A 23493-nucleotide genomic window follows, 5' to 3' on the forward strand; every position below is an offset into this window, starting at 1 on the left:
GCAGCCATTTTTCAAGTGGCAACCCTCAACTTTTTGGGACACTTAGGACTATTTTTCAACGTAGTTTTTAGCCATTCTACTCTCATATGAAAGCTCAAAGACCCAGGGAGTTGATCCTGGCAAGGATTTACATAATCGCACCATTTTGGGGGCCAAACAATCTCCTTTTTCAAAAGATACGGGGAGGGGCAATTTCATGCTAACGAGCTGGCAAGAAACTCTCACTTGAATTAGTGGTCTGCAAACTTATAGTTCACCGCGGTGGGCTCTGTCGACTAGTCGAAGTCGGACAGACGGACCCTTTTCTCTTTCCATCTAGGCCTAATGGTGGCGCTCTTGCAATAAACCTGACCCCGTACACATCATGTCACAGATAACATGCAGACCGCGAACTGTACTTAGGCCCTACATGACCTAGACTGTCTGTATCGAAAATAATTTTCCGACCATCGATCGTTCGATTGTGAGGCCTGCGAGCTGCGTACACATACATGAATTGGAGGATGCAGAGATATAGCTCTGTAGAAAGTAAGTTATAGCAGTGTCATATTTCTTGCAGGTATTTTGCTATTAAAACTTAAATGAAATTTGGTTTTGCTATAGCCGTTCCCGGCTATTTTTCCTTTGTTTTGTATCCCCGCTTGACCGTTTTTCGACGATGTAAGGGGTTTTCTTCAAACTCATATGCATTTTCAGCATTGTTATTATGATCCAATAATACCCTTGGCCTAGGCCCACCTGCTCCACTTTTGGGATGGGGAAGCTGGAGTGCCTTTTTATCACCTCCTTTCCCCTTGGGTCTTCATGGTTCCTGCTATCCTCTCCTCCCCTCCTTTTCTAAATCATCAAAACCATCCTCTTGATAAACAAGCAATTAGTTTTATCATCGTAATGAATAATTCAGTTTTGGCAAAATGGAAACAATCCGCTTGAACATGAAAAGAAGTTCATTAACTGAAAGAAATATTTCAATTTACAACTTTGCCACTTCTGAGACTTTTCTCAATTTTGAATCTTCAAGTCGACCAAGAACATACTGGGAAAAAAATAAAAATTACTCTTCTGTTGGGGACTGAAAGCATGGCGAACCATGGCATGGGCAAAAAAAAGTGTCTTTCAGTCGTAGTCGTGTGACATTACAACAGTACTTGAGGTGAACCCAATGTGAACAGCTTTCGAACATGCACTGAGCCCATGAGGTGAAATAGATTGAATCCTTAAGTTCAATAGGGCGGTATCAGTGACACACACAGCATTTCTCATCCTCGTTAATTTCCTCATCAGAAGATACATCACGACCAGATGTGATTGTTCAGCTTGGTCCAGGCTCACAGTGTTGTGATGCAGCCATGGCAGCAGATTCTGCTTTCTTTGCCCATTTGGTCCGGTTATATTTCTTCTTTCTGGTTGATGTCTTCTTCTGTGACGTTTCAACAAACTGTACAATCTTCTTCCTTACTGCTTCTTCAGTTATGGCCTTTCCTGATGTCACTGAAGAGACACATCTCCTCTTTCTTGGTACTTTCTCTCGCTGGCCTATGATCTGTTCTCTTTTTTTGAAGAGATCACAGGAGTCTGAGTGAGGGAAGCTGCCACTGCCGTCACCTTGTGGACCAACTGGTTGGGGTTCAGACAAATCTGTCAGCTCACTCGCTATCACTCGTTATCTTCTTTACTTATTTGGCTGGTTCGTAGTTTCTGACATCAATTATTTCATAGTTGCGAAGATAGATGCCAGTTTTTTTGAACGAGCTTCGTAAGTTGTCAGGGTATAGGGCCTTGGAGTATGCTCTGCAAGCAAGTTCACAGATGGAGTATCTGTCAATGCCTGTTGTAGAGTGGGCACACATGTGTTGGTGGCAAATTGAATTGTAGATTTTCTCAAATGGCCTGAAGCATCCAACATCCATTGACTGCAGGACGTGACTCGTATGTGCTGATTGTAAGACAAACAACAAGACATTGTGTTCTCTTGCCCAGTCAATCAATGGCAGGGAGATGTGGGAAGAATGTCCATCATAGAGGACAAGGATGGGCTCATCCTCTCTGCCATCTGTGACATACATGTACTTCAAAAAATGTGATTAAATGCAGTCCATGAAAATTTCAGAGTTGGACCAGCCACTGTCACTTACAGTTCCACTGGCACCCGGAGTGCAGCCTTGAAGAAACTCTTGTCTCATCCTCTGTCCTGGAAATACGAAATATGGTGGAAGTTGCTGTCCAATGGCATTCCCGCGACCAATGATTGTCACAGTAGAACCCTTGCCTGTAGTCAGTGGTAGTGACAGCAACTGTGCTCTTGGACGCACTGACGATACGTGGTGGAGAATGATTCTGCCTCAGTCCCTTTTCATCAATATTGTACATTCTCTCAGGGGCATCTTTTAGCTTGAACATGGTCATTATTCAGTCAAGCTCAGTGAAATATGCCTTGACAACTTCCTCAGATGTAGCTTTTGCCCTATATATGTCCAAGCTTCTTGGTTTTTTACATGAAGCTCCGGCCATCTTTCCATAAAATTTCTGAACCATCTGAGGGTTAATTGATGTCCTGCTTGCCGTTTGTGAGGGTTAATGGATGTCCTGCTTGCCGTTTGTGGAGACTGACTGCATACAAGGTAGCTAAGTCGACAATTTCAGCCCTTCTGTACCCATAACCCATTACGGCCATCTTCTTGACATGTTCCACAAATTTTGCCTCTTCCTCAAGGGTAAACAAGGGAGCTGGTCCCGACTTGGTAGTTTCTAGGTCAACTTGTCCTTTGACTCGATCCTTCAATGTTGTCACGGGAATGCCACATCTTTTTGCAGCAGCCTCAACAGACCTATTCTCATCAATAACCAAATGGAATGCTTTGGTTAAGGCTGACAGAGAGTAGTTCCTGTTGGTGATTGGCCTGGGTTGTTTCACCAGACTCATACACATATTCTGTAGAACAAAAAAAGGAAATAACAATACATTATAAATTTACAAAAAAATTAATAGGCCAAGTTGCATTTTAGACGTACAATGTATATACATTCACTGTTATGAAATTCACACAAAATGATTGTATTATTTTTTGTATTTAAACGAAATGAAGTCTATCTGACCATGTTACTTTAGGTCTTTTAAATAATAATAAATAATAAAATAAAAGCACAACGCTCCTTAGAAGCCTCCGTATTTTTTACCCAGACCGCAATGCTACAAGCCGCGTGATGTTTTTTTATTCTGCATATCATGGGCTTTGTTATGGCACACACAGAAACTGTTTTGGAGCAATAATTAAAAAAACACAAGTTAAGAAACGCCTCACGATTTTGTATCTTTAAAATAGGCCCCAAAAGAACAACTTTTTGAATCGTGCAAGTTTAACCTACCGGAAGAGCCTTAACTTTCCACATTTTCGGTGATGGACACGGAGCAGCAAACAACCAGGAAATTCCAAGTTTGAGTTCGTGACTACAGAGTTGTTTACATCGCGTGCTGTGACGTAGAAGGTCCAGCGTCAAAAACGTGTACCGTCGAAAACTGGGCCCTCTACGATACACAGATTTTTGCAGACTTGTGTGTCACTCACCAATGCTAGTAGTACTAGTACTGTAGTAGTACAGTAAGGGCCTAAATGCCTTTTAATTAGCCTTGGGCCTTATAGGCCCTAGTGCTCCAGTGTGGATGTGGGGAGAAAAATTTTTTTCTATATGGTCTAGAATGACCCTCAGTGCATAAGCCTTATTGCAAAAACTGCATTTGCACAATGGTAGAAAGGCATTTGTGGGAAGGCAAAAGGTTCAATGTTTAACCTTTTTCCTTTTCACAACGCCTTTCTACCATTATACAAAATTTTGCAATAAGGCTTATAATTGTGCATCAGCCATACTAGGCCCTCTGCAGCGTATGTACAGACAAGATGATTGGACAAAATCTCTTTGTTGGTACTATGAGGTCACTGCATCTTGTTTCTTGTCTTTGATCAGTGGTGGCTGTGATAATCGCACTCTGAAGCACTCACAGAGGAATGATAGTCAGACGTGGTTAATGGGGAAAAATTTAAACTATTGCATTGGATTTTTGACCACACCTTTTTCTTGTTCATACATGTACATGTACATGTAGACAGGCCTACTGAAATACCCCCTTTTCAGTACAAATACGTGTACATATATCTCCATCCTTATACAAAAAAAATGTACATGTACTTGGCCTTGGGATCTAGAGAATGGGTGGGTTTTTCCGCAGTTGTACCTGAACTCATACCCTTCTACTACTGGTAGGGCCTGTGTGAAGTAGACCTGTATGTATGTTGGCATGAACTTCAGGCATTCAACTTTTCCTTGGATCAGCTGCATTCTTTGTTCGTTCTTCCCATGTAGCTGTGACTTGGGGAGGGGGGTAGCTGCACCTTGTCCCTATCCCTATCATTCACGCAGTCTAGTTATAACATTTTGATGTCTATAAACCTTTTTCAGAAGCTATGCATTTAAGAGGAGTCAGCACCTGAATGTCTGTGATGACTATGGTCAAGTTTATACAGGGCTCTGCAGGGATGGGTCCTCAGTTGTTATGGAGATTTGCAGCATTTACTGCAGTTTTAGGACTTGTGTGGACTCAAACGACGCCATCAGCCTTCATCACAGATTGGAAGCCTGGTTCACCGACCAAGTCAATTCAAATGGCAACACCCATGTCATCGAATCTGACTACTATAATGTCCGTAGTGGTGGAGACAAATTCTACAGAGACAGGTGAAATGAAAAATGAGACATTAAGCACAACTAAGTCCTGGAATACTTCTTCACTGACAACCTTGCTCACAGCAGCAACAACTGAACCATCCCTGACAACGGTTACCATGGCAATGACTGCAGTAACCACTCCCAGAGAGCAGACAACACTTAAAATGACACCAATGCTATCCAAGCAGACAACTACACGTACAAAGCACCAGGATTCAGTTCCCATGGCAGCAACTCAAAGGAGTGACCTTGTGACCTCAACAGGCAAAATGGTTCCAGCTGCAGGTGGTAATTTGGCTCTGTACCTTCTCCTGCCCCTGATCATTTTTGCAGGAGTTGCTTTACTGGTTATGATTGTCTCATATCTGAGGAAAAGAATCAGGTCAGTGGGCATGTTCAGTTTGCTCAAAGTGGCATAGCCAATGGAGAAGGGTTGGTTATACCCCTTGAGACATGATGTGAGTTTTTCAACAGGAATTGAAAATGCCAGCATCTTAAAAAATGGTACTAGCATTTTTCTTTTGAAGGGAGTGGATAACAGAAGACCAGTTGGCACGGAACACTGTTCCACGCTTCACTACTCTCTTCATGTTTTTCACTTTGTTCTTCAGATTCCTAGAATGAAACCTTTTATTACGCAGCTACACCAGTAGTGTAGCCTTTCAAAACCTTTTTATCTATTACAAGAAAGTTAAATTTGGTTGCCAGTTGCCAACTATCTTAAGAAAGTTTGTCTTGGACTCAAGAGCATGATTTTGTAACCATTGTTCATACATGTACCAATGCATTTATGTTGCAGTGTTGTAGGCAAGACCACTTAAGACATTCACAAGACCAGCACCTCCAGTCTGACTTCACAAGCTCTTCAAGTGAATTGCAACAAACGCATTCCTCTGTCATTTTTCACATTGTTACTTGTCACTGTTCTTGTGCATGGTCTTGTGTCTGGTCTTGTGATGGTCTTGTGTCTGGTCTTGTAATGGTCTTGTGTCTGGTCTTGTGATGGTCTTGTGTCAGGTCTTGTGATGGTCTTGTGTCTGGTCTTGTGATGGTCTTGTGTCTGGTCTTGTGATGGTCTTGTGTCTGGTCTTGTGATGGTCTTCACTACAACACCGGTTGGTGAATGATATTAGGAAGGAGTTACATTAAAATGTCACTTCAATCCATCAACTTACAAATTAATGGATTCCTTCTCAGCTTGTCACTCCCCTCTACCTTTAAAAAAAAGAGAAAAATAGGGTTGAACATTACAAAAATACCGAGAGAACCATTTCTGAAAATACCATTATACCTCCTTTGTGGTCTGCATTATTATCATCTTTCAAATTCCCCATCTTTCGTTTTTTTCCCCAACAAAAAACAGTAGATGGATTTATCTCTACAAGTACCTTTGAACATTTTTCTCAGCACCCCCGCTCCACAAAAGATACTCTTTTTAATTCTGAAATACAAAATGACTTTCACATTGAGGCATTGATTTCTGTTTTTGTTACTGTAAATATGATTGGAATCTAGACTGGACAAGCTTAGGCATCAGCTCTTACCACTCTACAACTTTGACCCCCAAGAAGGGGAAGACTGGGAAACGGAACTCTTGACAGATCCTAGGTCAAGTAGTCAGCCGTCACACAGCACAACAAAGGTGGGTGAACTTTATTCTATCAATGCCTGGCCATAATTATAAGACATTCGCTCAACCCATTTTACAACTCCAGTGAAATACATACTATCCAGTCACATTCAGTGTTTTTATTGCACAACACTGTGGACTTCTTTTAGAACACAGCCCTCAAATTGCTCAAATTTGCCAGATACATGTATATACAAATATTTTCTGAAATCAGTATTTTCATACATGTAGCTGATAATAAAGCTACCGGTAGATTGACTTTGGAAGTCCCTAACATTTAATAATATATTAAATGCTCATTATCACACATGTAGAGATACAAATGTCAACATGGTTAATTTGTTATTACCTACATGTATGCTGATGTTTTTCATGTGTGCATACATGTATTTATAAAAATGCAGGAATTAAATTTCCATCAAATTGGACAAAATATCTTTATCCCGACAGTTAAACCATTTTTTGTGTTAATCCAAGCATCATTGCCCCAAGCCATCTGTCATGGTCTCAAAAGTATCCCCAATATACCCCCAAGATTTTGGATGATTGATGGTAATAAGATTGAAGCCTCCAGCAGGGATGTCCAGCCACATTTGCAGACAAGATATCACTCAGTAGCTGCTACAATCTGGCTTCTGACCAGACTAAACTTATTATAATGATACAATTAATGCCACATATTGTCCAAGTGCAGAGAGGTTGTACTCTCTTTATGTCAATATTCCACACCATTCATTTAATGTTAGGATCTAGTCTTACTGCAATGGTTGAGGACAGTTCTCCTTCCAAGATTGTGTGAAAAGAAAGATTGCTGTAGTAGATATTTTTAAAAAGCATGAGATGATAGACTTGTATCACAGGATTAAAGAAATATTTTGTGGCTATTTTCAATTGAAAAGTCCCCTTTTTGCAGTTATACACATACATGTACATTTTACATATAATTACATGCACTTATCTTCAAGTGTCTTATTCTTATCTGCATTTTGTTTTATTTTTTTATTTTTTAAGTAATGTTGTAATGTAAAGTTTAATTGATATAATTGTTAATCATTATGTGAATTTGAATTGTTTTTGGCCTTTGGCCACTGTGATTCAAATTTAATAAACTATATATAAAAAAAAATAAACAAAAAGTGTCCTCTGTCAATTCAAATAAAGCAGAAATTAGCAGATAAATGATCAATTGTTTGAAATCAAAATGCCTACTGCGTTAGTTTCTGTCTTTTTTCACACCAAAACTCATTGAAGTGTTTAGGTTCAGAAATGTTTTTGTTTACATGTACATTATTTGAAAAACTGTCAATTTGGGGTGTTTGTTGTGAGCTGAGTTTCCAGGCCTGTGCCATCAAATACCATCTTTACCAGACTGAATGTATTTAATGCAGTAATGCTTTGCTGTACAAATCAGAGTAAATGTACACACATAATGGAACTACATTTGTAATCATGGTGCTAATTCCTCTTTCCCAACTATTACATGCATTGTATCACTGTTTGAGCTTCAGTGCCTCTGCACATTGTGAGATCAATTAGCATTTTCATTTTCCATAGAAAACCCCATTCCTCCTTTTTCTGGGAACTCTCCATAATCTTGAAATAAACATCTTAATTTCAGTGGCACATCCTTTATATTTCAGTTTTTTGAGATATTATGTACTACATATATAGTGACTGGGATCTGCCTCCCTGAATCCTGCAAAATTCTTCCTCAATCCTGCAAAATTCTTCCTCAATTCTGGTGGATTTTAAAGGATCTAGAGGGTTAGATGTTAATTGACCTGTTTCTATTAGAAGCCACCTACATGTATTTGTGAACTTATTGCTCATCACCTGATTATTTTCTTTGATATTTTATGTTCTTTTCTTAGCCAAAGTCCACAACTGCTATTGCCGAGATACCAAAGTTACGCTTCTCACCTGACACCGTGGATGTCTAAAAACACATTGTAAAAGTACCTGTCATGGATATCATCCCTGAGCCAACTTGGCACATGTATGTTCCAGCGAATAGTACTAACAAATCAATATGTGTATAAGATGTACTGATTACTTGAGCTATCATTTTTTATCACATTGTCTATGATCAGTAGGCTTGCCTGATAATAAAGTAGCACTTTGTGTATAAAATGAAAACAAATACTGTCTTTGACAGGCAGATGTTGAGAACTTTGACTTCAATAAGCAAGGGACCTAACAAATGGACAAATCTTTCCAAATACAAATACTTGCATGAACTGTGTACCTTTAGCTTCTATTTTGACATTTACCCCATTAGTTTCCTTTATTTTGTGTTTTTAGGACAGTTTTAAACAAATTTTATATGACTACTACCACCTGACCACTCTGTAAATTTCTTGGTAAAATGTGAAAACTGTTTTCCCCCATGTATAGGAGTCTTGCCATTTGTAATCTAGATGTAGATGTAAAACAGTGCAATGTAAAAATGCATGCTGAGAATGGCTGCGTATTTAATTCATACACCTACATGTTTAAGTGTGCTGTGTTGGATATGTGTTCCACATTTACTTTTCAAGGTTTGCAATTCCTTGAAAATATTGTCTTTGTGCTACCTACCCTTTCTTATACACATGTATGTACGTATGTCTTTTCAGTCAAAATTATACATGTACATGTATGTATGTACTTTTATTTATTGATGTTGTATTCTATCAATGTATAGTATTCAATAAATTGTTGAATATCATACTCAATTATAGTTACTTTATAAATGTACAATCTGGATTTTTCATGTTATTGTGTGGTTAAAGCACTTTAAACTATTTTTACCTGTAACTGTTGTTATTAATCTGTTTCACCCATTGATCAAGTGTATAGTTACTTTTTAACAGTACAAAGCTAAGAAGAATTTGTAAAATCTGTTTTGCATGATGAGCAACAAAGTTAGCGATGCTTACGTGTATAGAGCTGCAAGTTTGTTTTCCTTTTAGCCGGATGCATTGTGTAAACACAGACATCTCAAAGATCATGGACAGTCTTCAGTGCATCAAGGCCTTAAACTTTACCTAGGATTTATCTAATGATGACAGCCATGAAATACAATACATGCACCTTGATTGTTATGCTTGTAAGGAATGACCTTCATGTACTTTAATAAGTAAGGTACATAGTAGTGTTGCAGACTGTCACTTCACAATTTGCTAAATGGCAAATACCGGTACATGTACACTTTGGTTATAATCCTAAGCGAGTGGCAAAAACACTGCATAAAAAAGCAGTTGGTTGAAAGGATGTACATTTAGCTAAAATGCTGGCTGTTATTTAGAATTGTTAGCTGGGAATCCTGGATGGCTTCAGGCTGTGTAATGGTAGCTCACATTATAAAAAAAAAAGTGATTATAAAGACGAACAAAGAAATTGACTGGAGCTGGATTTGAACCTGCAACCTCTGAAACATCGTACCAGTGCTCTATCAACTGAGCTACCCAGGCCTATGTTGGTGGCTCTTCCCAATTGTCAATGTCTCTGTTCAGGGGGTGCTGGCCAGGAGCCATTTAACCTGAAACACCACGTAGCCAGGGATCACACCCCAATTACACACGATACAACCTGGGAAGTGGTGAAGAGGGATCATTCAAAGAGGATACAGCTTTTTGAACATAAATAGCACTGGTACGGTGTTCCAGAGGCCGCAAGTTCAAATCCCTCTCCAGTCAATTTCTTTGTTCATCTTTATAATTGTTCATAAGCACCTAGTCAGTTTCCCGATATGAATTGTTTCATGATCTATAAAAAAAAGTGTAACAGTTCATGAAATTCCAAAGTAGCATCAGAGTCTGTGTCAAGTGCTAAGCCTTTGAAGGACGTACAATGTAAGAATTTTTTTTCCAATTCTTGCCTCTGTAGGTAGCAGTGAATCCTCTCTTTTTTATGCAAATATTCAAAACTTGTCTACTGAAGTCAAGGATTAAGCACAACAAACTCCCTGTTGAAGAGTTAATGCTAATTTATTCACCCTGATAAATTACAGCCTCAAATATAGCACCAACTACTAAAATGTGTGTAATGATTTTTTCTCCTTCCATTATGTACTGGTACTTTGCTTGAAATGGTGTTACATGTACTGTGCATTGTAAAGAAAAGGGTGCTTATTTTGAAAACCTCATCCTTGATAACTTCATCGCAAGTGTAGAAATCTGCTAAATTATTCTGTAACTAGTTAGAATAATGTAGTAGATACCGCCAAACACACTTGTCTATCCATGCATCACTGCATTAGCTTTTCTGGTTTTAATTTTTAAAGTTGCAGTTCATTTTAATTTGTACTGAAATGCAACTTGCATGTTGTGGTCACAGAAGATTTTTTGAAAATAGGAAATTGCTCTCACCAACAGCATGGAACTTTGACAGATTTTTGGTTTTAAAATCTGGATACAATTTGGAAATAATTTACGTGTATTTACTGCAATGCATATAAAAGAACCAAAGCATTTACAGGGTTTACTTGTGCAGGAATATAGCATTTAATTACATGTAAAACACCAAATAAACAGGGCATGCAAAAAACAACCACACTTGTAAATTTTTGTTTTAATGAAATATAAACAAGTGCATTAAATTTAATTGCTTGCAACTTTTTTCCTTCATTTAATAGTGTTGAGATATGGTAGGTTATAATTCAGATAACTGCCAATGCGTGCAAAATGTGCAATATCACTACTTTATGCGGCAAAAATGTCATATTTATGAATATGTGTTGGAAGACATGAAAATGAAATAAAATTCCTGATAATTCCAGAGAGCAAGTCAACATATATATACCAGTATTTGTATTTTGCAGTACCTGGCCTGAAGTATTTTCATTTATGTACAATACATGTACATGTATATACAAAATACAAAACAAATTTATGTAAGCTGTTCCTTTCCGGGTTTTCATGCACTACATGCATTTATTAGCATTTCAAGTCATTTGTTCTTAAGTATCATTGGCTACCTGGGGAGAGCCATTTCTGAACAATTGCTTTGCTTTAGAGTAAACTAAATCCGGCCTGTGGCTCCCAGTTGCGTTAAAGCTCTTGACTAGCTTCAGTTGTTAGACCCTCACTTGACAGACTACATCTCAAAATCTTTCCCATCAACGTCAATACTATGAGACAAAAGCTGATATTTTCAATTAGTTTTAGCATAAAGTCACCTGATTCTGGATAAATAGACAGAGCAACAAAATAGGTGAAGCCCAGGTTCGGAAAACCATCTCATCGGTCTAGGCTGGTCATCAGTTGCCTTAAAATCTTGAGACAGAAATGCAGTGGATTGTGTGTGACCTTCAATGATGTATAGCAGTTCTGACTCTGCAGTGATATAAATCTTGTCAACACTGGAATGGAATCAGAGTTCACAATTACCTATAATGACTGCGTACTACTGGGAACACGCACTGGAAGTTTTTACAGACTTATTGTCCAGTGAGAGCAGATTTTCAGCCTGTGTTCTTGCCTTCCCTCAGTTGTTGCAGTTATTGGATAGATTGTTGCTCATCAGAGCACATTGGAGGCCCAAAGCATGCTCAGAAGGGACGAACAGCACCCTTTGGCTCACCATTCCTCAAACAGAGAAACACAAATATTTCTGCAGCTTTGCCAAAAACAAAGTCGATAATCTTCTAGTTGCTACACCTTTGTTTCCATTTCATACATGTCAATTAATTCAGCCACAATTTCTTGGACCTTTTCCTCATTGAGTTCCTCGCTGAACACCTGTGGGGTGAAGCAAGACAAAAGAAAGTAGGGGAGGCTGACCCTTTACTTTCCAAAGATATTCAATACAACTTCCCTACAAAAAGAAAGATCACATCAGTGATATATGTTGCTTTGCATTTGTATTTCCTGAAAACAAAAACATTTTTCGTGAAAGCAGATTACTTGCAAGAATATCCCGTGATGTTATACTGCTATTCCTAGTTTTAACTTGGCCAAGTTCATGGCTTAACTACCTGCCACCATTTCTTCTTTGCCTGATCCTCTTGATGAGGCATGTTGACACCATAGCACTGCATTGCAAAGTAGATCACTGCTACAGCCAAATGTTGCGGTTTGACACGGATGCAAATGCTACCATGGTAACAGTCACCCAACATGGCCCATGCCATCCGACATATAGGTGTCTTGCTCCACATGTTCTGATCCATCCAGTCCTGCAGTGACTTCAGGTAGTGTACCATGTACTTGTGAGGAAGGGTGACCTGTGTTGATGGGAGTCATTGAAATATAAAGAAATGTCAAATTGTTCCATTGTCAATGCTTGATTGAGTGAAAAACAGACAAAAATAGGCAACAAAGAACTAATTGTATTCTACCCTTTGAATAGCAAATTACAGATATGAGGTGAGATCTCAAACACAAAACTCAGTTCTGTAACAAAGACATCAAATACCCCTTTTAGCATCAAAGTTCCATCAATGCTTGTACCTTAGGGTTAAACTTGAGCATACGAATAAGCAGCAGTTCACAGTTTATTACACTCTCTCTCAGGTCCCAGTATTTCTTGCCTACTTCAAGTGGTGCCTCCTCTCTATGGAGAATTCTAAAAATCAACCAAATTGATATTGAAAAATAAGTTTAATAACATTTGAAAACCATTTTTAGGAGGCAGATTCCCATTTCCACTTAATCGAAAAAGACTAAACTTAAGCCAAGGCTGTGTCAATTCTATGCATAAACTAATGTTTGAAGCTTCATTTAGAAAAGTTCTTTGGGTTTAACAGACCTGTAGCACACATTAATAATGTCCCTTAGTTTCACGTGTTGTTCTTCCACCTTGGTTGCCAAGTATATAGCAGCTGCCCCCACAAGGTATGCATCATAGTTCCGCACATCACACACAGAAAAGAAACGATAGTACATAGTGCAGGCTGAGGCAACAGTAACTGACTGTAAGTGAAGTTTGATGCCAGCTTCCATCATGTACTGTGCTACCCTGAAATGGGCCTTGGCAATAGCTGGGTCTGAAGGAGAAACTTCTGATGATGAGGTGGTTGCCATGGTAACTGTTGCCATTAACAATGATGATGGCATCCACAAGCTCTCAGGTGACTTCTCTCATCATGTACACATATTGTTTTGGGAAAGAACACTTGTGCATCCAAGCTTAACTGACACAAAACAGCCAACCCTGCATCAAGAATGAAAAAACAGTCTGAAACTAAGATGAAAAAAGTAGGTCAACTGTTCAAAGATCAAGTCTATCCGGGTCATTTTACACATGAAAGCAAAACCAAAGCGAATTTGACAACACAAAAGATTTGAAGCAAAACCTGTTTTCAGAAATTCATTACTGTACATTATAAACAATACATTATAATCAATATAATAGCTTCTCCTACTTCTTTCTGTACGAGTATATCCAGCCACAATTTAGCATGATTTAAGAGATCAACAATACTTCTTACGATGTTGAAAATTTGTGTTCCTTTTAAATTTTTTAATGAATAATTTACTTTTTGAATCACTTTAAGATTTCTGTCACTTTTCATTTCAATCTGCTTGAAACAAGCCTCTAGAGTGCAATTTTCTCATTTAAAACAAAAGAAAATTTTCCTTCCTCTTCATGAAGCTTGGATTCAACTTAGTCAGATTCGGAAAATAGGCCTAATACAGTGTATTTAAATATTTGATCAAATATTCGGTTATTAGGCACAGCCATACACATCAAGTATGAACTTACCACAAAGATGCCAAAAATGAGAAAAATTTGTTATCATAATGTAAAATCATAAAGAAGAAAATTCCACATATGATGGATGGGTGTCACTGACATTTCCCTGATTATCACGGATATCAGCCATCACTCAGAAAGCGATAACAAACATTTAACATGATTGATAACAAGACCTAAAAAGACTAATTTAGCTAGGGAAATAATGAATTATTTACTTAGAAAACTATTTTTAGACCAGTCTCATGGGTTTGTGCACAGTGTTTCAAATTTGATAGTCGGTTGCGGAACTCTAACAGCTTTTATAGCACTTTTTATTTTATGGCCGAAAAACATGAAAGATTGCCTCTCTTGCCTCTCAAATAGTCGGATACCCAACAGTCAGGGACATTGGCAATTCCAAAATCAAGACCAAAAGCAGGGCCTAGACTAATATCAGCAGCGTGCAATCGATCTAGAGTAAAATCTCTCACGTGATGTCCATTTTGCCGCTGATAATGCTGGATTCATAAGAAACAGAGGAAAGCTCTTCGTGATGAATTATTGTGAGTACTGATCATGTTACTGTTGGGCTCTTTTCTGCACGTTGTAGTGAAAAAAAAGATACTTTTGTTTCGGTGCGGGAACTAACGGGATTTCATTGCACATACATTGTAGATATATTATGCGTTATGTTATATTATGTGTACGTGTTACTTCGTAGAGGGCGCGATTTTATTCGACTTTGGCACGCATGCAGCGCATGGAGGGACCCTGGCTTTTTTTTCACACTGATCTAAATGGATCTCGGTCAGTGCATGGAGGTAGGAAGGTCAGGAATCCCATTAGGCGGGTTTTGGTGTTCGTAAACTATAAAATATGGACTGATAATGCAATGGATATGATGTACACAAACCATTGATTTCATGGGAATGGCATTGAGGTAATGTTTGTAGGACCATTCTACCTCCATGGTAGGACTACATGTATACTACCCATGTGCTTGTTGCTTGATGCAGGTTGTGGTACTCCCTTACCACCAGAACTGTGGGGTCCGACGTCTGCTCCTCTCCCACGAACCCCACAGAAAAAGAGCCTTTGCATGACGTTTAACAGGGCATGAACAGCAATCCCATTCGAGTTGTGTACCCATAGAAATGTTGCTTCATTTCCCCCAACAGTTTTATGTACGCCATGGCTGTTGTTACGGCAGCTGTAACGCATCTCCCATCTTCTATCGTTACGGCACTGCAACTGTGCAAGCAGGCCAACTTAAGCACAGATTTCGGACTTTATTTCCCTTTAAAAAATCCTCCAAAGCCTCCAATGAAAAAAGAAAAAGATTCCTGCTCAGGCCTATACAATTAGAAACCAACTTAAAACATGAAATTTAGGCCAAAAAAAATTAAAATGGTCCAAGCATGGATTCAAACTCACACACCAGTGGTTCCAACCTTCCACCTTGACCACTCGGCCACAAGCGTTCAGTGATCCAGGTAATTTTAAAATATATAAACTGTTATATAGATCAGCCACGTCATCGTACTTGTGCAGTTCAGTGCCGTAACGATAGCAAATGGGAATTGCGTTATGGCTGTCGTAATGATAGCCACTTTGGTTTATGTAAAATAGCTTAGATGCCTTTGTTTTGAGTGCCAAGAAAAAAAAAGGGCCAAAACCATGCCGTTTTCAAAAAAAAGGTGCAAATATTTCCTTTTCAACTGATTGTACAGACAATCAAGGATTGGAATAATCTCCCATCAAATATTGTTGAATCTGGAAAAACATCACATGCAACTTTTAGAGCTGAAATTGTAAAATTGTTTAGTGGTTGTAAATAAGCTACTGAAGACACGTCTAGCTCCGCGCCCCAAACTAACCCATAAGTTGGTGTGGTGTTTCCTGATGGAGGCTTTGCCAGCTATATGATTCAGATTCAGTTAGGGATACCCAAAGTAAATGAATACATATCAAAAATGAAAAACAAAAAATGACATGTTATTGTTTCTATATATATTTTAGATTAATTAAGCAAGCAGCAAGACTACATCGGAATTCACCATGTCCCTCTATGATGGATTAGGGGTTGACACTTCCCCTAAGAAAGATACTACACCTGACACCAAGAAACCAGATGTTTGTAAGTACAACAGCAGTTGTTGGGCATAAAAGTTACAGATCCCATAAATGGTGTCTTCCAATACAAGCATTTCTGCATGTGTTTGAGTCTGTAAAACTACTCTTGTGGGCAAACAAGGCTCAAGTTTTGTTGAAATGAAAATTGTTACTATGTGGAAAAACTGAATATGATTTTACTGTAGGTTTGATCATATAACGGTAATAATGTTCATTTGTTGTTATTACTAGCGGGATGGTCGGCAGGAATCCGCATGATGCAATCTCATCTCCGTATGAAGAAGGCTTCACTCACTGAGGCCCAGCGGAAGATCAGAGCTGCCACGTTGGCTCCTGTGATTGACTTAAAAAAAGGAGCCAGTGGGTCTGAGGAAGGAACACAGTTGACCCCTCCCCCTCCATCCCCACCAAGACCATCCTTTATACCAGTGAAGCCAGTAAGTCCAGATATTTGGTCATTTGGTCAAATCTAAACGGTTGTGCTTTAGCATGCTTGAGTAGTCAGAAGGCTGAGTGGTGTTTTCAGTCCAAAAGATTTCAGTTTTTAAAATTATTCAGTTGAGGATGAAATTTATTATTTTTTATTTATGTGGCAATTCTGTGCTGTTTTCTTTCATTTTGAATCAATTAATATACCAGTATCCTTAAGCAGTGAAGGAGACTTTTATTTTCAGAAACCTATTCCATGATTTCACTTTCGTGCTTTTCACCCTAAAAAGACCTCAGCAAGTCTTTTCAATGTTTTATTACAGAGTTCTACCAAGGCTTCTCAGCCTGCTTTCATTGAAGCCATGCCACTCGCCGCTGACGTTGAGAATGAGTATGATCCCGCCTTCCCCAATGAATATGACAAGATAGTCAGGAAGATGCGTGATAAAGTGATGCAAGAGATGATTCGCGTGGAGCGACAGAGGGACGGTGACAGCTACAGGTGAACCAAATATCCTAGAAAATGAAAGCTTTCATAGTAGGTTGATAATTACCACACTACATTTACTTTAACCATTTGTTTGGAGTATCAAGGTGCATCATTGATTATATCAGTGCAAGTATTTTGTCCAGGAACTGTTTGTGATCAAGATGCTGTTACTTTTTGTTATCCACTCCAAGCAGGAATAAGAGAGGACATCTATTTCAAGGACGGATTTGCGCCAGGGAGATTTAAATTAATTTTGGATTTTTTACCACAAGCGTAGTTGGGTGGGACTCAAACCCACGACCTCCTGCTTACTAGTGCAGACGTCTGAACCACTTGACCACCGAGCTTGCCAGTGTCGGCTGGCTGGTTTGAGTCCCACCTGAGTATGCTTGTGGTTTTTCACAAGCCTTCGGGGGCACACACAGAGTATACAGTGTTCAAATACACGTCGGGCAAGGCAAACATCCAAAATTAAGAGAGGGCATGTTTTTACAAAGCAGTGATGGTGAGAACTCATTACATGCATACATAGATTCATTCACATTTGGGGTATGACACAATGAGTACATGTACATGGGACTAATTTCGATCTGAATGTATGGTCAGCTGGCTCATAATCCCAGTTGAAACACTTCCCATAAGCCCTCTCCTTCTTTGTTATTGGGGGTACATTTCAACTCAGGGCAGATTGAACCATTACCCTCCCAGATCCTCCAAAATCCAACACAAGGTAGCTTTAGAGGGCAGAACTCACCTGAGGTTACTTTACATATTACTTGATGTTCCTCATAAATTTAAGATCAAGGATTGGTTTCCTATACAAAGTAGGATTTAGGACAATTAAGGAAAGTTCTAAGAACCAATCCATGGTTTTTTAGGTATGTGTTGCTTACAAGTTTGAAGTTTCTTTGTTTTCACAGAGGTCGGGATCGTGACAGGGATCGTGACAGAGATCGTGACCGAGACCGTGACAGAGACCGTGACAGAGATCGTGACAGAGACCGTGACCGAGGCAGGGACAGGGATCGAGACAGAGACAGAGATAGAGACAGGGATCGTAGGAGAGACAGGGACAGAGACAGGGATCGAGAGAGATCCCCGCCAAGGGGATTCTCACGCAGGCCAGATGATGAGGAAGAAGAGGAGAGAGACAGGTTAAGGCGAAAAGGTAGAAGGACTATTCATAATTTCATAGCTAGTTTTATTTGTATGTATATCTGTCTTTCTATTAAAGTAGTTATTTTTGTGGCTGTGTTTCTTTGTTCACTTGTGAATTGATGTCTTATTGGCAGGGGGCAGCGGGGCTGCCATAGCACCACCTTCTTCGCTGATTAACGAAGACAAGACAAATCCAGAAGAACCTTGTAAGTATAAATGTACAAAAAATTAAGTTGAATGGATTAAGACGGAGAGGATAGAGAAAAATCTTGCTTTTAGTTAAGGAACTGATCAAAAGAAGCTGACAAATGAGAGGTTTTTGGTGAAATTCTGTAGAAATTAATTTTGGAAAACCTTAAGTGTGGCATTCAACCATAATTTTTTTTTAGTTAGGAGGAAAGTTAGTTGTAAACGTGTTAGTGTCTTAGTTTTTCCTTCATAGGGGAGTTGTTTTTTAAAAAATCAAGTTGTCTGTGGGAGTTGTAATTGGACATCAACGCGAAACAAAGTTCCAGAACTGTAACTATTAGACTCGATATATTAGACTTGATTTTGATGGATCATTGTCATAGCCAATGTGTTATTTTCATCTTCATTTTTCCATTGTATAATTTTCCAGTTAAATACATACACAGTTAAGATAACTAACTCCACATGCGATAGTTCTCATTGCATTTCCAATGATTAAATAAAGCCCTTGTCCAAGACATCTGTTCATAAGTTCATATTAATTACCAAGATGTATAAAATTTGAGCATTTCTAAAAGATAACTTTTTTAGGGGACCCTGTCATCATTTCTGTGTAATTGTACATGTATTTTGGGGGGTTTATTTATCCAGTTACATCACCTGCGGCCCCAACCAAGCGTCCTTATGCTGACATCGTAAAAGGGAAGAAAGAAGGTGCCTATGAGCAAGACCCAGAAAGATCTCAGACTCCTCCATTATCAGAGAGCTCCGAGGAATTCAGTCGACCTCTGGGTCCCCCTCCAGCTACTACCAAGGGTGGTGGGTTCCAGGTTCCAGTTGGTATGGGGTAAGTAATCAGGCCTGCTAAGGGAGGTTCAAGGTGTCTATAGGTGTCTATGTGCTGACATTTAGGTGTTTATGGGATAAGTAGGCCAGCCGTTGCAAAAGGAGGTAAGTTCCAGATGCCAGTGGGTGTATAGTCCAGCCATTGTCAAGGGCTTCTAGGTGGATCTTGGTTTGTAGCATATTCAATTCCATATTTAGACCTGTCGATGAATAAATGTCATTGCATATTTAGTGCCGTCATGTTCGATCTCTTTCTGACTTGCAGTTCCAACTCTGTAGCAGCCAAGATTATGGCTAAATATGGTTTCCAGGAGGGTAGAGGGTTAGGAAAGTCTGAACAAGGAATCAGTACAGCATTACAGGTGGAGAAGACAAGCAAAAGAGGAGGCAAGATCATCGAGAGAAAAACAGGTGAGTTGATAAACTTGTCCTGGTCCTACCACCACCACCACCAGACTAGTTGACATATGATGACTTATGACAACTAGTGCTGGTATAATTGCAATTCTAGCACAGTATCAACTAAAACCAACTAGTGCTTTCAATCATGATTGTTTTGATATACATATTTGAATCCTAATTTATGACCTTTGTATATTCCCCCCATCTTTCCTCTTTGTCCCCCTTTTATAGATTCCCCACCTGTGATGGCTCCCCCTCCTGGGCCAAACCTCCCTGTTCCAGGGCTTGCTGGTCCTGGAATACCAGCTGTACCATCAGCCAAACCTGACATCAAATCAGTCATGAAGAACCCTACCAAAGTTGTGCTGCTCATGGTGAGTAACAAACAGGTGTAAAGTTACACCACTAGTGTCTGGAAATGTCTCCAAAATTCTTGCTCAACATCTGGAATGTGGTTTTGCAGTTTCTCAAGTTGAATTGCACCAGTAGAGCCAAATGTTCAAATTGGAAATACCCACTTCTCATAAGCTGTACTCATTTTGATAGCTTTGTGTTACCATTTAGTATGGGTAATATTTCCAGTGTATTGTTCCAAACTCAAGTTTTTACAAAATGCTTAAAAGTCCCTTAAAAAAATATATCAGCAGGAATTACTTTGCCGTAGTTTTAACTTTTAATAACTCAAACTTTCATCAATCATTGTTTGTGTTTTCATTTGTAATATTCAGAATATGGTGGGGCCAGGGGAAGTAGATGATGACCTACAACCTGAGACTGCAGAAGAGTGTGCCAAATATGGCGAAGTAATCAAAGTTGTCATATATGAGGTAAGAAACATGACTTGTATCTAAACCTTGGTCACTGAAATGTACAGCAGGAACTGTCAAACAGCAAGATTTGTTGCTGAATACGACTCTTTGATTTCATTGGCTTCACTTTGCCTGGGTGCAAAAGGTGCATATCGTAAGTCCGACGCCTCATAGGTTTGACGCTTCAAAAGTCCGAATTTCGGACTTATGAGGCATCGGAATGACGAGACGTTGGATTCATGGGCAATTTTTTTTCCAGCCTCAAAGTTCCAACGCCTCAAAGATTTGACGCCTCATAAATCCGACGTCGGACCAACGAGGTTTGGGACTCAATATGAGGCATCAGTGCGATTGACTGTGAAATGTGGAGGAGTGTGGGCCTACGCGACGCGTTGATTCAACTTTGTTCCCAACTCGTGCCCACGGTACCAACCCTGTTAGGAAAACTAAATCAAGCAGACTACCTGCACAGTTCGCACACTGGTCCAGTATTTGTTTAATCCAAATACCACTACATGTAAGAATGATGTATGATACTTCGTTAAATATAAAAAGCATTTTTTCGACTGTAATACTTTTGAAATCTTAAAAATGTTTGTATGTGTCATAAATAGTACACCGTACTTGCACTGGGAGCTAGTCCTTTTCCTAGTGCCATCTTCACACGCTCATAACAAGTGTCAAATCAAACATCTGACTTTCAAGGTGTCAGATTTTTTATGGAATCGAAGTAGTATGCCATTGGCCGAAAAAAACCGTTGGAATTTTTAAATGCATTTGGGGCGTTTGTTTGTCAAATGCTTTTTTCGGACTTATGAGGCATCAGAATTATGAGGCCTCGGACTTACAAGTTGATAGGTACATGTACCTGTACAGTGGATGATTACTGTGTGATTGTTATTGTAACTTGTGGGTCTGGAAATGCCTGTATGGACCTGTGCGAGATTGTCACAGTTTGTTTGGAAGTGCATAGTCATGTAACAGATCTTGCTTTTCATGATTGAAAGTTGGACACAAGCATCAATCAAACTTGCCATGATCTCTTCCTCTCAAATCTCTTATTGTCTTAAGACTCTAAAACAGTAGTTGATTTTGTACTTTATCAGGAACCCAGTAGTGCTGATGATAGTGCCGTTCGGATATTTGTTGAGTTCCAGCGAATTGAAGCAGCTATTAAAGGTGATAATTGCCACTTTTATGTTTAATTAATGATTGCTGGCAAAAGAGTGATCTCTAGTGATAAAAAAGGCCAAAAGTGAGATTTGATATGATTTTTCAGTTGGATTTAGAGGAATTTATGTTTGCTTTGACCTCGACATGTGTAGACAACAGTCATTTAGTTTATATCAATATCATGTTTTGTCTTCATCCTATAAATCAAATTGTTTTGTTTCCTACAGCTGTTGTCGACCTAAATGGGAGATATTTTGGAGGAAGACAGGTCAGGGCAAGTTTCTACGATGTTGACAAATTCCAGCGATTTGAGTTAAATGCCTTGGAATAACCAGACTACTTGCACTAAGATTCAACTTCTGTTTGAAATCTCTTGACAATGGAAGACATCTGAGCTTCTTGGTAGGCTCAACTTTTTATAAATAAATTTTCACCGCTTACAATGGCTGCTTGGCTTTCAAGTAATCCAAACATTATCCTATCATGAGGGTTCCTCAAGTTTTAAAACATGAACTTATACTGAAAATGAAATATGTACATGTAAGCCTATACCAATTTAGTTTTTGCATAAAAATGTGTGAATGTTGTGAAAAAAGTGAAGTTAGCATTTGTGTTGGCTAGGAGAGAAGGAAAAACAAATACGAACTGCCCCTCTTATAGTGTAGACCATAACTGAAAAGACTCTATTCATTCTGCCTCGGAGAATACTCTGGTCAGTGTCCATATGTACGCTCTTGTGACCCTTCACAAGGATTCCACACAAAAAGCTGATTACATTTACATCAAAAACAAGTAGATAATTACAATCATGTTGTTTACATAAGGACACTTTGGGAAAATAGGTTGGTCAAGGATCTTGCAATTAACACACAACCCAGAAGTCAAAGTACTCCTTTCTCATTCATATTTATGAGATCGTGAGCACAATTTTTGAGCCAAGCCAGCCATTAATTGCTGTTATCTATAATACACTTAGCCCTTTGTGAAGTTGTAGGGCTATGTCACCCTAAGTCCTGCAGAACTGTTCAAAACCTTTCGGTTTTTTTAAGCATCTGGAATTGTAAGGAAGGAAAAATTATGACTGTTGCATTGCTATGATTGCTACGCCCAGCATGAGTGTCTTCGCGTGTTGCCTAGTGATGAGGTACACATTCTCAGCCAGTATGCACTGTCTATTAGGGTAGTACATGTATCCCATTTTGCTGTGCAAAAGAATAACATGTCTGCCACCTTTACACCTGACCACTTTATCAGTGTACATGTACATTGTTGTATGTTGTTTTTTCAGGCATGAAACCAAGTCAATTCAATCTTAAGAGACTTAGGCACAGTGAGAATAGTTCAAGAGGTCTATCAGTTTTGTTTACAACACAGTGGTTATTTGTAAAGGTTTGGAATGTGTCGGTAAGATCATAGTCCATAAAGAGCCTTCACTGTGAAGAGAAACAAACACTGAATAGATCGTAGCAAGAAGCTCCAAAGTTGTAACAAGTGTAAATGTAGTTGTGCAGTTAGGTGCTGTGGCCATTGTTTGTGTAGATATGAAGGCGTATCTGAAAACATGGTAGGGTGCAAAAATGGGGGTGAGACTGTTTGAAAATCTCTTCCTCAAAGATTTAATTTAGGACATAATTATCCATATTTGAAGTGAGGGGTTTATGAATTCACGCTTTCACCAAGTCATTATGGGGGGGTGAGGGTTAGCCATTTGGTACCATATCAAATACATTTTTCAACATTTGCAAGCGTATGGGATTAAATTTTTCCATTGATCATGTTGATAACTCTTGTTTTCATTATCTTTTTTATTTCCATGTAAAATATACTTTGGAAATAAAACAATTGAAACTGTA

General features: G+C 38.9%; 3 protein-coding genes and 1 pseudogene across 10 annotated transcripts; 2 read left to right on the forward strand and 2 right to left on the reverse strand.

The window, feature by feature from the left end:
- Positions 1 to 348: 348 nt before the first annotated feature.
- On the forward strand, positions 349 to 11127 carry LOC110989755 (uncharacterized). Its single transcript, XM_022254363.2, has 4 exons — positions 349 to 528; positions 4456 to 5104; positions 6238 to 6364; positions 8224 to 11127. The coding sequence occupies exons 2-4, from the start codon at positions 4488 to 4490 to the stop codon at positions 8290 to 8292; spliced, it is 813 nt and encodes a 270-aa protein (XP_022110055.1). The 5' UTR covers positions 349 to 528; positions 4456 to 4487; the 3' UTR covers positions 8293 to 11127.
- On the reverse strand, positions 1055 to 3390 carry LOC147799268 (uncharacterized; annotated as a pseudogene).
- On the reverse strand, positions 10302 to 14642 carry LOC110989756 (cyclin-Q-like). Of its 4 annotated transcripts, none has more exons than XM_022254364.2 (5): positions 14503 to 14642; positions 13082 to 13486; positions 12784 to 12898; positions 12309 to 12557; positions 10302 to 12072 (listed from the first exon to the last, which is right to left on the reverse strand). In XM_022254364.2, exons 2-5 carry the CDS (start codon positions 13387 to 13389, stop codon positions 11986 to 11988), a joined length of 759 nt encoding a protein of 252 aa, XP_022110056.1. In that variant the 5' UTR covers positions 13390 to 13486; positions 14503 to 14642; the 3' UTR covers positions 10302 to 11985. The 4 variants fall into 4 exon arrangements, with proteins under 4 accessions (XP_022110056.1, XP_086991316.1, XP_022110058.1 ...); XM_087135190.1 differs by having other exon boundaries at positions 14385 to 14520; XM_022254366.2 differs by lacking the exon at positions 14503 to 14642 and adding an exon at positions 14248 to 14385.
- LOC110989754 (splicing factor 45-like) lies at positions 14449 to 23493 on the forward strand. Of its 5 annotated transcripts, none has more exons than XM_022254359.2 (12): positions 14449 to 14574; positions 16031 to 16148; positions 16376 to 16581; positions 16897 to 17075; positions 17984 to 18231; positions 18356 to 18427; positions 19062 to 19257; positions 19522 to 19667; positions 19890 to 20032; positions 20387 to 20485; positions 21574 to 21646; positions 21868 to 23493. In XM_022254359.2, exons 2-12 carry the CDS (start codon positions 16070 to 16072, stop codon positions 21969 to 21971), a joined length of 1545 nt encoding a protein of 514 aa, XP_022110051.1. In that variant the 5' UTR covers positions 14449 to 14574; positions 16031 to 16069; the 3' UTR covers positions 21972 to 23493. The 5 variants fall into 5 exon arrangements, with proteins under 5 accessions (XP_022110051.1, XP_022110052.1, XP_022110053.1 ...); XM_022254360.2 differs by lacking the exon at positions 14449 to 14574 and adding an exon at positions 14732 to 14832; XM_022254361.2 differs by lacking the exon at positions 14449 to 14574 and adding an exon at positions 14751 to 14840.

This window comes from Acanthaster planci, linkage group LG04 (genome assembly GCF_054643075.1).
Source record: "Acanthaster planci isolate LZ-2023a linkage group LG04, COTS_SCS, whole genome shotgun sequence".
NCBI classification, from domain to species: domain Eukaryota; kingdom Metazoa; phylum Echinodermata; class Asteroidea; order Valvatida; family Acanthasteridae; genus Acanthaster; species Acanthaster planci.

Excerpts from the sequence above, each read along its gene's own strand:
- LOC110989755 (XM_022254363.2), top strand. The coding sequence starts at position 4,488 with ATGTCTGTGATGACTATGGTCAAGTTTATACAGGGCTCTGCAGGGATG. Across the intron at positions 5,105-6,237 it reads TATCTGAGGAAAAGAATCAG|ACTGGACAAGCTTAGGCATC; the intron begins GTCAGTGGGCAT and ends ATTGGAATCTAG. Across the intron at positions 6,365-8,223 it reads CGTCACACAGCACAACAAAG|CCAAAGTCCACAACTGCTAT; the intron begins GTGGGTGAACTT and ends TTCTTTTCTTAG.
- LOC110989756 (XM_022254364.2), bottom strand. The coding sequence starts at position 13,389 with ATGCCATCATCATTGTTAATGGCAACAGTTACCATGGCAACCACCTCA. Across the intron at positions 12,558-12,783 it reads TGCTCAAGTTTAACCCTAAG|GTCACCCTTCCTCACAAGTA; the intron begins GTACAAGCATTG and ends CCATCAACACAG. Across the intron at positions 12,073-12,308 it reads CAAAGAAGAAATGGTGGCAG|GTGTTCAGCGAGGAACTCAA; the intron begins GTAGTTAAGCCA and ends TTCACCCCACAG.
- LOC110989754 (XM_022254359.2), top strand. The coding sequence starts at position 16,070 with ATGTCCCTCTATGATGGATTAGGGGTTGACACTTCCCCTAAGAAAGAT. Across the intron at positions 16,582-16,896 it reads CCTTTATACCAGTGAAGCCA|AGTTCTACCAAGGCTTCTCA; the intron begins GTAAGTCCAGAT and ends GTTTTATTACAG. Across the intron at positions 19,668-19,889 it reads GATCATCGAGAGAAAAACAG|ATTCCCCACCTGTGATGGCT; the intron begins GTGAGTTGATAA and ends CCCCTTTTATAG.